Source organism: Dermacentor silvarum, chromosome 1 (assembly GCF_013339745.2).
Source record: "Dermacentor silvarum isolate Dsil-2018 chromosome 1, BIME_Dsil_1.4, whole genome shotgun sequence".
In the NCBI taxonomy this organism is placed as follows: Eukaryota; Metazoa; Arthropoda; class Arachnida; order Ixodida; family Ixodidae; genus Dermacentor; species Dermacentor silvarum.
Window position 1 is genome coordinate 334,839,286 of NC_051154.1, and position 15,159 is coordinate 334,854,444.

The 15,159-nt window shown below is 44.4% G+C and overlaps 1 protein-coding gene across 1 annotated transcript in view; it reads left to right on the forward strand.

Moving 5' to 3' along the window:
* The window catches only part of LOC119443465 (kinesin-like protein KIF11), a 62,050-nt gene extending 56,891 nt beyond the window's left edge, over positions 1-5,159 (forward strand). The window contains exons 22-23 of the mRNA XM_049662185.1: positions 746-1,067; positions 3,444-5,159. Coding sequence (XP_049518142.1) covers positions 746-1,067; positions 3,444-3,703 — 582 coding nt within the window. The 3' untranslated portion in view covers positions 3,704-5,159. The remainder of the gene's footprint in view (positions 1-745; positions 1,068-3,443) is intronic.
* Positions 5,160-15,159: the final 10,000 nt, after the last annotated feature.

Sequence of the window (15,159 nt, forward strand, 5' to 3'; positions counted from 1 at the left end):
ATTTATGGGAAAATTGATTTAGAAAAGCAACCTAATGAGCTACCTTGAAGCCTGTATTTAACTCTGTAGCTGCATTGCTGCATGCAAGAAATTGCACTTAAGAGGGAGATTGAACTGTTTTTCAGTGTATGTGTACGAATAAGGATTGCTTCCCTCTCCTTGAATTTTGGCGTTTGTCAACCTTTAAATCCTTAAATTGTACTTGAATTTTGAGTCAAATGTTCTGTGCAAACCCTGGTGGACTTGTTTGTGTTTAGATTGGTGTTAAATCTATTTTTGGGCAGTTGCGATTGCCGTATTCCGTACAGTAGCACAGAAGTAACCAAGGTTAGATCAAATCACAACTTTGGTTGCACACTCCGACAAAGTGGGGCTGCTTAAGGCTAGCTGGCAGGTAGGGTGGGTCTGTGTCAAGCTATTATGATGTAATTGGCCTTTGGCTTTGCCTTCGCTGCTACTGTGCTTTGCTTGTGTGTTTTAATGAGTTGTTCCCATCACCTCTTAAAGGTGATGGGAACAACTTTTTCCACTCTTGAGGAATTCAGGCTTTGAACCGTAATTACTACATCAAAAGTTATCCTTTTGTAGTCCTTGTCCTTTAATGTACTAAGCTGCAGACATCTTATTAATTTCCCTGTCTCCTCTGTTTCTTCCTGTAAATATATGACGCATGATCCACTTCATGCCAGTGTATTCAGCACAGGTCTCTTTCCAACAATCCTGTTCCACATTTCTTTTGTTTCAGATCCTAGCAGAGCAGGCGAGAGCTGCTGTTGATAGAATGGTAAAGTGCACAAGTGGCATCACAGAAGCTGTCGCTACTGCAACAGACACTGCACAAGGCCAAGCTGACAGAGCTAAGGCCATGGCGGGCGATTTGGTGGAGATTACAGAGTCGCACAGCTGCTGCCAGCTTTTGTCAGAGTGCCAGTGTGGCACTGTGCAAACCGCACATGCACAGGACATTTCCGAAGCTCTTTGTGCAGGCATTGCCAACAACATGGCAATATGCTCCTCGGTGGTCACCGACTTCTTCCAGAATGACCTACAGGAGTATGTCCCCACTGGTAAGAGGGTGTTCCTTTAATGTGCATTGTATAATTTTCTTATAGAATGCATGGGTTTCAGACGGTTGGCGGTGGTAGTTTATTTCTTTCATTTTGGCTCCAAGTAAGAGACGAGGACATGCCATAAAGAGACAAGCTGGTCTGCTGTATTTCACCTCGGTCCTGTATTTTTGAGAAAGGCAGCAGCGATGGTTTTACTGTCCAATCTATCCATAGTTGATCCATATATATCTGGGGCCCTTTCATCACGTCGTATCATTGCTGTTTGCCCCATTCTAACTGTAAAGAAAAACATTCGCTATCCTTGCGTGTTATTGGGGCTGCTTACCGATAAGCGTTTTTTTTACTGTTTCCAGCTGGCAAATCACCTTTTGACATGTAAAAAAAAGTTTATAAATGTGAAGCATTTCTTGGCAACTTTGACATTATCTATCTATATTTCTAGCCGCCTACATCTTGGTGCTCTCATTGTCATTTCGTTTGGTTGGTAGTTGGTAGCCTACCAACTTGTTAGGCTCCCCGCACACTGCTTCGCATAACATCTATTCCTACAGGGCATGGGATCTGCCTGCTTTTTATTTAGAGATAGTGGACATTCTGTACAGCATCTCAAGGAAACTTGCATCGCGACTTTTAAGAGAAATAAAGCTTGCACGGTACTCTCCTAGTAAAAGCACTTCACATCACCCAGTCTAGTAATCCCAGAAAACATAACTGCTAAGCAAATACTATTTCCCAATAATAAATACGATAAATAACCAATAGACTTACCAAAAGCTCCACTTTTCCTCTTTTAACATGCATGAAATAGAGATGCTTTCGTTATACAAACACTGAACCAATTTGAATGCTGTTTTATGCATTGAAAAGGGCTAAATTTTATTGGAAGCAGAATATTGATTTAGGATAAGAAATTTCTACAGTGAGTTGTCGAAAACTGTGAAATTACAAGAATTCAGGCAGGAAATTTCCATCTGCACAGCTGTGCTCTAAAAGTAGGTACAGTAGACTTAAGTTAATTTGACTTCGGTTAATTAAATATTTCGTTTAATTCGATCCCAACTGAAGGTCCTGACCGGATCCCATGCATTCCTATGGGCCCAAGCTTTCGATTCTATTTCAATTTTAAAATTGGCCTTCGCCATATAATTTGAACTTGGCCAGTTGGCATGCATGCACCTGAGTACGCGCCCCTTTAGGGACCCCGAGAGCGACCTCGATAGCGGCCCCTTCAGTGGCAGCGTCTGTCTCAGTGAAGCTTAGGGGATAGTTAATGCGTTGAACACGTTATCTCTTGTCGAAAATGCCTATTTTCGGTCCTCCTCGGGAAGATTTTCAAGTAATACTTGTAGATCACAATGTCTGATTACGGTATTTAACTGACTGCATGCACCTTCCTTTTTTTAAAAGAAAATGCGCTGAAAATTGCCAACGCTGTGCAATTGGGCGCGATACCAAAAATGCCTTCATAACGGTTGTATGCTTTACAGTTTAACTCGGTTGTATTGCGGCAGAGCTGACCTAATTAAATTGTGTGGTGAAGCTGACTTTAACAAAACTGGCCGCCATTTAGCAACAATTTTTCTAGCTAAAAAATTGGGTGCGCGTTAGATTTCTACATAATTTAGGTGATTAGTTTTCTACTTTGAACACCTAGAAAATGCGAACACATTTGTTTCAGGGGTGAGGGAGAAAAGAGCAAATACTGCCAAATGAATCTGCAGTATGTCGTCGCATTTTTTCTGCATCTTGTTTAATTCAACCTGCCGGATAATTCGATCAATTCCGGCAGCCGGAATTGATCGTCTCGTGAAAGTCGAATTAATGGAAGTCGACTGTATTGCAATCCGGTGAACTTGTGTTAGATTGTAGTAGACAACTAGGCTGTATAAGTTTACACCCTTGGTGTAATTGTAGCAGTGTTCATACTAGCTTTGCACAAGTGCCTCAATTATTTGAATAATTTACAGCAGGATCCCGAGTTGGTACACTGAAAGAAAAAAAAGAAAAAAATCTATCAACTTAGTTGCATGAGTTCCCCAGACGCTAACCAAATGGCCTTTTCATTCCAGTGTAAAATGAGATGGGAGCTCTCGAGGTAAAGCTTCCATTTAATCGGTATTTCACTAGACTGTCGGCCCAAGTCTGATAATTAGTGAAATCTCGTTGATACTATTCTGTGCAATACGTTTTTCGGGATAATACTTTTTCTTTTCCCAATAATATTATTCGGTTGCATAATACGTTGGATGATACGATTTTCAGATGGATACGCTTTACTTTCCGGTTCCCGTAAAAATCGTATCGAGATTCCACTGTACTGTGTTGTAGGCTCTGCTATAGTACGCAAGCTTTGTCTTTCTCTCTCTCTGCCAGGCTGCACCCCACAGAGACAGGAATACCGATACCCGACGGAGTTGGCACAGACGTCGCCTCATGAGCGCATCCTCAACAGGCTCAGGACGGCCACTGATTCTAACACTGCAACTAGCCTAGTGTTGCCTACATCTGATGAGGTAATTGCATTCATGTATGTGTGCAGTAGCCATGACATTGGGCATCATATTCTACTTTGCATCATTGCAGATGCTTTTGTTAGGTCAACAATATTGTTGAGCTACCAGTTAAAGGGTTAACATGACGAGTTGCATTCGCTCAGATTGGGTACTACTAAGCACCGGAAAGTTGATTTACGCAAATGTCGATTAACCATTAACCGCAATTTTGTAGTGATACCTTTTCCACTGCGACTCTTTGCAATTCGTCAGTGGTGTAAGAACGGCGCTCCGCCTGCGTTATATGGTATCAGCCGGCAGAGATCGGTTTAGAAAAGTTCATTTAGAAAAGCAACCGAAGTTGTGGCTGCAATGGCTTGAAATGAATGTTAGCCGAACTTTTGTCTACTGCAGGGTGATGGTGGATGCCATCTGTTCTTGCATGTGCAATTGTCAAAGGTATATACAAGTTAATCAACGCAACTATGCTACATTGTATGGCCATAGGAACTGGAATGTGGGCACTTAATTGTTAAAATTAGGCCCAGTGCTGATGGTAATGTGCAAAGTGTCCTAGCTATTATGCTTAAATGAACTTCTCAGGGTTTGTAATGTTGAACTAAATCTGAAATTGGCTAAAGCATGGTGAACTTGTGGGACCTTCGAACATTGTAGAATTGCAAGAAAAGTATTATGTTTATTCAACAAAGACTGAGACTGTTGTTCAGAAACAACAGACTTGTTTCTGAACAACAGACTCTTGTTTTGTTTCTGAAAATTATCGGCACTTTCATCCTCTTCTGTGTACTCCCCAGCAGGTGAAATGAGCCTGTTGCGCCATTTCTGCTAAGTCCGATTGTAAATCTGCTCCAGTGCCTTGACTGCATCCTGTTCCATGTATACACATTTTCCCTTTAGGCTCCCTTAACATTCACAGGGGGCATTGTCTGGACTCTAATATGGGTAAGGGTCAGAGTTCTCAGTGTGCACCCTTGCCTTGCCACAATGGTTTCCACAACTGCCCAAGTTCTGGTCTTTTTCTTGGGATGCGTTTCCTCGTCATCGTCTTCAGAACAAGTCTTTAGTAGTCCGCTTATACTGTGTTGTCTTGAGGAACTCTGTGCTTGTTCACCATACCTTTGTGTGGTCAAAAAATATGCTCACCATTGCCTCAAACGTGCTGACCATTGCTGACCTCTGTGTCCTAGCCCTTTGTTTTGCAATAGGGCCCATCGAGTGCTTTGGTATTTCATCTGTATAACAGCTGTTTAACAAAGTAAAAAAAATATTGCTTTGAATTGTTTCTTTTTGTGAGCTTGTTTCCAGTGCTGTCTTTGTAAGCAGGCGCTGGCGGGGCTAGTCAAGCTGCTAAAAAGCAACTTTTTTTCCCGCTATCCTCACCCTTTATGTACATTTTTGTTTAGTACTGATGTGCCATAATGGTGAAATAAAGCAAATCTCAAATCTCATCAGCTGCAATTATGGCTTCCCAGTAATATTCTTTTCAACGCTGCGTTGAAGTGGTAAACAATGTGTTTCCATGCCAGACACAATCTTGTATTTGGACTGAAGTAAGTAGGCAAGGAATCCATCGTGCATTCACTCTTGACGGGTAAATGTTATTTCAAAATTCTGTTGGTGCTTTCTACCGATCTCCAGGTAGTGGGAGAGTGCTCTGACGGAAAAGCGTTCATGGGTTTAGGTCCCAGTCATATCTTTCAATGGAAACTTTCTCGGGAAGGGCTAAAACAGGTGCACCATTCCCTCCCTGAAACTTTGTGTGAAACTGAAACAGCGAGAATAGCTTGTGTGATACATAGCCCTAACGAAATGCACGAATCCAATTGGCATAAGTAATATCTGTGGTTTTGTTAACAGGAAGCTTAGAAATTGTTTCGTTTGGACATCACTGCACTGATCTTGATAAGGTTTGCTGCATTAAAAAAAGTTATAATCTAGTAACTCTAGGAAGCGAAGCAGTACGTATTTTTTGAAAGATTCTCAAACTCTTAACTCTGTAATGAAAAAAAAGATACAAATTTGTGAACTGCACCTGATACGTTTAAAGCAAGTGAGTGACTTATTGTACACCGCTCTGAAATGTGCGACTTTCGCAAAATCCTTGCAAACATTGTAACAATTTTATGTAATCTGCAAATTCATATACTATGCAAAACATTTGTCTGCTTGAGATGCCCTAACAAATTCAATTTACAGGACTACAATATGTTTTTAGTGCACAGTTCACCATTAACTGCGATTTTGTAGCGATACCTTTTCCACTGCCACTCCTTGCGATTCGTCAGTGGTATAAGAACGGCGCTCCGCCTGCGTTATATGGTATCAGCCGGCAGAGATTGGTGGATGATAAGGGCGGCCTATAGAATCGAGCGGAATGCATCGCTACTGATCGGGATTGTGTGCTTCTGTTTTTTTTGTTTGTATACACACCGATTTCTGGCAATTTTTGTAAAAAATTTAAGGTCTTAAAATCTCGGCAGCAGGATTTTGAAATGACTTTTTCTCAAATGGAGTAAATTTCATTAGAATCGGCATGTCTTGCCGCCAATGCAATTGGAGGCGAGTAATTTCTAATCTAGCTCTCAAATCGGTACTGGTACTGCCATGTTCCACATCAAATGAGGGTTCTGGTGGAATTGCAACATTGCCATAAAATGCAAACTGTACCAGACCCAGTCCGTACTTATTGCACAAGCCTTATAAAATGATGTCAACCTAACAGGACATGACTGTTAATGATCCATCAGAAAAAATTGCCAGGCATGTGACGAGCCAAGGAGCTGGCTTCAACAGCAGATTACAATACAGTCCAGCTACAATGAAATTCACGGGATATGCAAAAAATTTCGTTGAGGAGGAACTTCGTTGATGCGAAATTAGTATGTATATATTGTCGCGTAGTAGTAACAGTGAAGAAAACAGTCGTAAAACTGTGTATGACGAAACTGATTCTTTATTGGGTGAACCTGTGCCCACAAAAGTAAGCTACACTCTAAGCACAACGATAGCAGCGAACACAGTCGGCGATCGTCGACTGCTCAGCAGCGCAGCGTGTCGGCTTTTATACATGAGTCATCGAATGTTCCAGATTATTCCCTGGTGCCTGCGTGTCTTCCAGAAAGTTCTAGACAATTCGCGTCGGTCATACAATCACATAACATAAGCGTAGGTGAAAACAGGCAACGGAAAGAAGCATTGATAACGTTCTAGAAACTTCCGATTTGTTAGCCGGTGGAAAGCGACCACCGGTGAAAGATAAACATGTATACAATACCCTCCCCTTAAAAAGCATCGTCCCGATGCTACAAACGCGAAAGCGACAAACAAAAGGACGCATAATAAAGAAAAAAAAATAACAAAGTAACAAAATACCTAAGCTTGTCAGCGGGCGTAGAAAGGCTTAAGACTCACCACGTGGATGAGTTCGGGTCGTGTGCGGCGCCGCTGTGATTGCAAAATGCCGTCTGGCACGACCTCGTAGTCCAGTGTGCCAATCCCGTCTAATAATCTCGTAGGGTCCGAAATAGCGACGTAAGAGTTTCTCGCTAAGCCCTCGCCGGCGTATCGGAGTCCAGACCCAAACACGGTCGCCGGGCAACGTCGTGAATAGGTGGCAACGTCGTGATTTTCTTTGTCGGTGACGTCCAGTAGCATGGCATCAAGCGTCGTTGCCGGGTTCCTTCCGTAGACCAGGTGGAACGGCGCCATGTGCGTCGTTTCTTGCACGGCCGTGTTGTATGCGAAGGTCACGTAAGGAAGGATGGCATCCCACGTCCTGTGTTCGACGTCGACGTACATTGTCAGAATGTTGGCGATGGTCTTATTTAGGCGCTCGGTGAGGCCATTCATCTGCGGGTGGTAGGCGGTGGTCCGTTGATGGCTTGTCTGGCTGTATCGCAGGATGGCTTTAGTTAGTTCAGCCGTAAAGGCCGTATCTCTGTCGGTGATAAAGACTTCTGGGGCACCGTGACGCAGGAGGATGTTCTCAACGAAGAATCGGGCTACCTCGGCGGCACTGCCTTTGGGCAAGCCTCAATTTCCGGCGTAGCGGGTGAGATAGTCCGTAGCTACGACGATCCATATATTCCCGGATGTCGACGTCGGAAAAGGCCCCAGTAAGTCCATCCCGATCTGCTGGAACGGCCGGCGAGGTGGCTCGATCGGCTGTAGAAGTCCGGCTGGCCTTGTCGGCGGTGTTTTGCGTCGCTGACAGTCCTTGGCATGTCCTTACGTAATGGGCGACATCGGCAGAGAGGCGAGGCGAGTAGTATTTTTCTTGCATCCTTGCGAGCGTGCGGGAAAAACCAAGGTGTCTACCCGTTGGGTCGTCATGGAGAGCTTGCAGAACCTCTGGACGCAGTGCTGAGGGTACCACGAGGAGGTAGTTGGCTCGGAGAGACGAGAAGTTCTTTAGGAGAATGTCGTTTTGTAAGAAAAACGACGCCAATCCTCGCCTGAACACCTTCGGCACAATGACGGTCTTGCCTTCCAGGTAGTCGACAAGGCTCCTTAGTTCTGGGTCGCCTCGCTGTTGTTCGGTGAATTCGTCGGCACTGATGGGTCCCAAGAAAGTGTCGTTTCCTGGACGTCCTGTGGCGGTGGTTCGACGGGGGCGCGAGACAAGCAGTCTCGCGCAGAGCAGACAAGCAGTACGGCGTCAGAGTGCTTTCGCCTGGACTTGTAAACGAAGGTGATGTCGAATGCTTGAAGTCTCAGACTCCATCATGCGAGGCGACCTGAAGGATCCTTCATGTTAGCTAGCCAACATGCCTCTATGGGCCTGCCATAGAGGTAGGGGTGAAACTTCGATGTAGCTCGTCTGGGCTACATCGAAGCACTCCTTTTCTGTTGTGGAATAATTTGCTTCCGCCTTCGACAGTGAGCGGCTAACGAAACTTACAACCCTTTCTAGTCCGTCGGTCTTCTGCACAAGCACGGCGCCAAGTCCTACGTTGCTTGCCTAGGTGTGGACTTCGATTCGAAATGCGCAAGTATTGGCGACGATTGCAGGCGTCGCTTCAGTTCTTCAAATGCTTCGACTTGCGGCGTCTTCCACTTGAATTCGACATTGGCCTTAGTGAGGAACGTCAGTGGCTCGGCGATCCGTGAAAAGTCCTTGACGAAGCGCCTGTAATAGGCGCACAGTCCAAGAAACCTACGCACTGCCTTCGTGTCGGCAGGCGGAGGAAAGTCAGTGATGGCTGCAGTTTTCTGTGGGTTAGGGCGTACTCCAGACTTGTTGATTACGTGTCCCAAAAACAAAAGCTCCTCATATGCGAAACGGCACTTTTCTGGCTTTGTTAGTCCGGAGGCCTTGATTGCTTGAAGGACTGTTGCAAGGCGCTGGAGGTGTTCTTCGAAACTTGAGGCAAACACACCGACGTTGTCCAAAAACGACGCCAATCCTCGCCTGAACACCTTCGGCACAATGACGGTCTTGCCTTCCAGGTAGTCTACAAGGCTCCTTAGTTCCGGGTCGGCTCGCTGTTGTTCGGCGAATTCGACGGCACTGATGGGTCCCAAGAAAGTGTCGTCTTTCAAGTAGACGAGGCAAGTCTGCCACTTCAAGGCTGCCAGTACGGTATCCATGACATGTTGGAAAGCCGCAGGTGCCGAGCAAAGACCAAACGGCATGACCTTGAACTCGAACAGTCCGTCTGGTGTTATAAAGGCATTCTTCTCCCGGTCCCTCTCGTCGACTTCGATTTGCCAGTAGCCGGTTTTGAGGTCCATCGACAGAAAATACTTTGCGAAAATACTTTGCGAGTCGATCCAAGGCGTTGTCTATCAGTGGGAGAGGGTATACATCCTTCTTCGTCATTTTGTTGAGGCGACGATAATCGACGCAAAAACGTAGGGTTCCATCCTTCTTCTTCACTAACACCACGGGGGACGCCCACGGACTCTTGGACGGCTGGATGATGTCGTCCCGTAGCATTTCGTCGACTTGTTGCCTTATGGCCTCGCTCGCATTCACGCGCCGAAACTCTGTACGGGCTCTGACGGAGTGGGCGGACATATTGGTCAGTTATGATGCGGTGCTTGGTGACAGGGGTTTGTCGAATTTTTGACGACGACGAGAAGCACTCCTTGTATTGCAGGAGCAGGGCTTTTAGCTGTTCTTTCTGAACAGAACCTGGGAAGGTTCTGATTGACGTCAAAAGTTGGTTCAGGTATTATAGTCGTCGTTGCAGGTGCACTGGAATCCGTGAAGGCGAAAGCACTGCTGGCTTGTACTATTTTGTCGATGTAGGCGACCGTGGTGCCTTTGTTAATGTGCTTGTATTCGTGGCTGAAGTTCGTGAACATTACTCTTACTTTCCCTTAGTGTAGCTCAGCTATGCCTCTAGCGACGCAAATTTCACGGTCGAGCAGTAAGTGATGATCGCCCTCTAGGATGCCTTCCATGTCTGCAGGCACTTCTGTACCGACGGAAATCATTACGCTGGAGCGCGGCGGAACGGTGACTTGTTCTTCTAGCACATTCAAGGCATGGTAACTGATGCTTCTATCCGGTGGTATCGCGTTGTGCGTTGAAAGCGTTATCGACTTGGACCTTAATGACTGCACCGTATTGGTTTAGAAAGTCCATGCCTAGGATGACATCCCTGGAAGCAGTGCTGCAGGTTTACGAAGCTCCCCTTACGAAAATGTCAGATATGGACTGATATGAAAAAGGCCATATATGGGCATATTAAAAATTGGGCAGATATGGCCATATATGGCATATAAGGGCCATATATGGCCATATCTGCCCAATTTTGAATATCCCCATATATGGCCCCCTTATATGCTATATATGGCCATATCTGCCCAATTCTTAATATGTCCATATATGGGACCCTTATATGCTATATATGGCCATATCTGCCAAATCTTTAATATGCCCATATATGGGACATTTCTCTATAAGGCCACTTCTAAAGTTTTAGTATGTCCATATATGGCGCTCTTATATACAGGGTGTTTCAGCGAACACTTTCAAAATTTATTTAAGGTGGCCTGTGGCAGATAGCCCAATTCTAGTTAATGAGCTGGCCTACTCGAAGAGGCGGACATTACTTGCACAAAAAATTGAAATGCATAATCGACTATAATCAACAAAAGTTCACTAATTCAGTTTTTAACTAATTACCTGATGGCCCATATTGCAATTTACAAATTGAAGCCGGGGAGTTCGCAAGGCGATCCACTCGGAACGAATTCTCGGGATGACACCAGTTTCGGGATATTAATTCGCGAACTTTGCGGAGAAATGCATTGGCGTTCCAGTTAATTTGGTGCTTCAATGCATAAAGCAACGATTTGTTAAGAAACTAATTGGAACGCCAATGCGTTTCTCCGCAAAGTTCGGCAATTTATATCTCGAAACTGGTGTCATCCCAAGAATTTGTTCCAAGTGGATCCGCCTGGCGAACTCCAAGGCTACAATTTGTAAATTGCAATATGAGCCATCAGGTAATTAGTTAAAAACTTAATTAGTAAATTTCTGTTAAATATTCGATTATGCATTTCAATTTCTTGTGGAAGTAACGTCCGCCTCTTCGAGTAGACCAGCTCATGAACTACAATTGTGATACCTGCCACAAGCAACCTTTAAGAATTTTTGAAGGAGTTCGCTGAAACATCCTGTATATGGTCATATTTGGAAATTCAATAAATTAAAATCTGGGTTTTTACATGCCAAAACCACAATTTTATGATGAGGCACACGCTGGTGATCGAGGCATTCCGAATTATTTTAACTCCCTGTGGTTTTTAAAAAAATGTGCACCCAATGCATATGGCACACAGGCATCTAGTGCATTTCACTTCCATCGAAATGCCACCGCGCCCGGGATTCAATCCTGAGCTTTCAGTTCAGTAGAGCAACGTACGTACGCCTTAGCCACTACGGCGGGTCTGGAATTTTACATGAATATCTCCAGTAAAAAATTCCAACCAGCTATCAGCTTACATGTCTGTTGACTAACCCTAATTTCAGACCTTGATGGTCTACTAGCCAATCGACATACAAGTTTACAGGTCTACAAGCCTACAAGTCTACTACCTGTCTACTACCTATTCTACTGTTTGTCGGTATGCCATTGTACCGGAGACCACTGTTCAAATGTGTATTGTTTATTGAATTGATGAATTCTGACTGTGATTGCATTACAGTCTTGCAGTCTTAATTAGAATATATTCAGTGCCTTTGAACACTAGAGTATGCCAGTCGGCACTTAAGATGGCTCACTGCATAAATATGCTCACCATTCCATCCAAATCTTCAGGTCACGGTACGTGTGTGATGTGGAAATCACATTTATAACATCTGAAAGCAATATGAACAGAGATAAAACTTTATTGCAAAGTTCACTACTACAGCACATTACCCAATTGCTGCAAGGGGTACCAGTGCACTGATTTCAGTCTCTTTTCCATAACTTCCTTTGACACGGTGTCGTCCACGTTGTGAAAACAGCTGCACAAACAAATGAACCATTATTGTCATACGACAGAAGACTAAGTACAATACTTGTTGTGTTGATTAATACACTGAGAAATGAGGAATTGAGCATAAACATTAAAAGACCAACAAGTGGTGAAAGCAGCACAAGTAATATTTATGACTGTTTTGAAGCCAGCTTTGTGGCTGGTGAAGGGCCAATTGGAAGCAAATGCATATTTTCAAATAATTGTAGGCCAGGCACACCAAGCTGTTTTCATTACACAGATTCCTATTGAATAGCAGCAATAATCCCAACATAGGCCTTACTGCATACCTGCTTGGTTAATTAATAATAGTACACACCGTAAGTTTGCACATTATGAAAATTCACATATTTTTCCCCCTCCCACACAATGACCACACTTACAACTCAACACTGCAACCGGTGGCCTGGTTTTGACTTCGACTGATGATAATGGCCAGCTGCGGATGCCTGTGGCAGTACCAGCACTGGAGCTATCTAGTGCTATATGCACAAAGCTAGTATTTTTCCCTTTTTTTTGTCAGTCTAGACAGGTCATGCCGCGCATGCATGGAGTGATCAGACTGCTAGCGTGCCACATAAGGTCGCAAGCTAGCTATAGCACCCACTTCAAGCTCAAAGCATTTCAACATGCTTTGTAGAATGGCAGTCGTTAATTCAGAAGGTACTTCGGCGTCAGCAAAGTACACATCTGCCGTTAGAGATGGCCGCATGCAAAGCTGAATGCTACCAGCAAGGCAAGCAGGAATTTCCGCTGACCCAAGACTGATTTTTACTCGCAAGTTGAAGTAGCAGTGCTTTATAGCTCAGAAGCCTCTGGACAGCTGTTCTGTGTAAATATAAATGATACAGAAGGAGGCTCGCCGACTTACAAGGAAGCAGGGCATTCCAACTACAAACTTCAATGCAAGCAGCGACTGGATGATGTGCTTCATGTGGCGGCATGGGCTTCATGAGTGTGCTGTGTAAATTTAAATGATACAGAAGGACGCTCGCCGACTTACAAGGAAGCAGGGCATTCCAACTAACAACTTCAACGCAAGCAGCAACTGGATGATGTGCTTCATGTGGCGGCATGGGCTTCATGAGAACATGTCAGCAGCTGCCTTCTACATACAAAGAATCACAGACTTTCAGTATTTGTGATCATTCCCTGGCACCGGGAGGCAAGTTTAGAAGGCTGCCAGTGGAACTGTTCTGTCCATTGGTCCTAGAGGCACAGAACATGATTTCTGATGACACTTGTCACCAAAAGCTTCAAGAGAACTGGCATCTGAAGCTCAACTGACACCACTGAGGACCACCTACTATAGGACGACACTACTGAAGTTTCAGAAACTGGAGGGCCAGCCAGAAGTGCAGATTTCTTAAGCTTAAATTCTTATTTGAAATGTATGTTTTCAAGGTTCGAAAATAAGACTTGTCCATTCTTGTAAGTTACACCTTTGTTTGATTCTTTGGTAGCTGGCTTTTCGACACAATCTTAGTGTGCCGTAGATTAGGCTGAACTAGGTGGCTGTGGAAATTAACTTAAGATTTTACCCTGCATATAACATAGCCTTCCACTTTGTGTCATTTTCTTAAGTGCTTAAAATAGGAATAAACAAATGCATAAAAAATACCTAGTGCGTATGCTCGTTCCACAAGAAGTATGCTGCAAAGTATCAGCAGGACTGGTATACTGTAGTGATTCCTTTCCCTTCATTTCTATATTCCATTCTTATCATCCACTGCACATAGCCAGCCAATCATGATCATGTAGGCAGAATGCTACCCTTACAACGCACAAAACAATTCCAATAGAATAATTAAACTATCCCAGCCCTAGATGCTTTCATAAAGTGTTTATGTAGCACATGGGCATCATACATGAGCTAAATATTCATGTACCTGTCCACAATATTTTATAAATGCTGTAACCACAAGGAAGTTTTCACATATACTGAAAAGTTTTCACAGCTGAAGTCATGATAATGTTAAATTTGTTTAAATACATTGGTACCTCTGACCAAATATTAATGGCAAATCGACAATGGAATGGATTTCAATAATACTTTAGAGGGAATGTGGGTGGCCAGCTTCAAACTTGAGCGCCATGTGACATTAGCATAACTGCAGCATGAATGCATCCTGTGATGTATCCAAGTTTTTGTGATTGAGCCTACTTCAGCAAGTTGTCTGGGGGGATGTATGAGCTGAAGCAAGAGGCCAGAACAGGGACTGCTTGCACGAAGCCATTTACTGATGGGCAAACTTACCAAGCAGTAGAAAGGTACTTCAGGCTTCTAATTTCGTTGCGCTGTGTCCGGCAGCGCCTGAGGCAAACATATAGCCGAGCTTTCAAGCGACCTTTTACTATTGGCCTACTCATTCACATAGGGTCACAACACAATTACCTGCCTGTCTCCAGTGGGTGAAACTTTCCCAAGAGAATTTTTTGCCCTGCTACTTTGGTGAGTGCATCAGCTCAGTTTGTCTTGTCAAAATGGCTCCCGCTACTTCACATGTAGAGTGCATTTGTTTGATTGCCCTTGTAGATTGCCCTCCTCGGCCGCAGGAAGTCGTAGGTTCAATTTCTACCACCGCACGGCGCCCACTGATTCAAATGGACACAAGTGTACCCCAGCATGGCGTTCGGTTTTCTTCAGGGAGAGGAGCCTGTGCTCTAAATACCAGTCAAAACCCTCATGAGCACAAAAAGAAGTAGGCCTGGGCCATTCCCAATAGTGGCAATTTCCCATGTGGTGCCCCAAATTCCCTTTCCAAGCTCTGAGGTCCCATAATGGCCAAGCACCAGGTGCAGTGCAAGAACCTTATGAGTGTTGTTTATGTGTGTGGACTGCTTGAAAACTCTTGAGGACTGTGAATGAAGGAAGAAGAAACAGAAGGCGAGCCAGGCGCAGATTGCGTGCTTGGCAGTGTTCAGAAAAGAAACAATAGAGAAGGAAGAAGAGAGGTGGGTGCCAAATGGGCAGAGGGGGCTAGCAACTTAGAAGACGCAGGACCAGTGCACTGTTTCGGGAGCTCCTGCCGTGGTATCTGAGGCAGCCCTGAGTGGCGCCTGGCGTGATGCCGTTTGAAGCAGGCCTGGCTGTAGCCTGC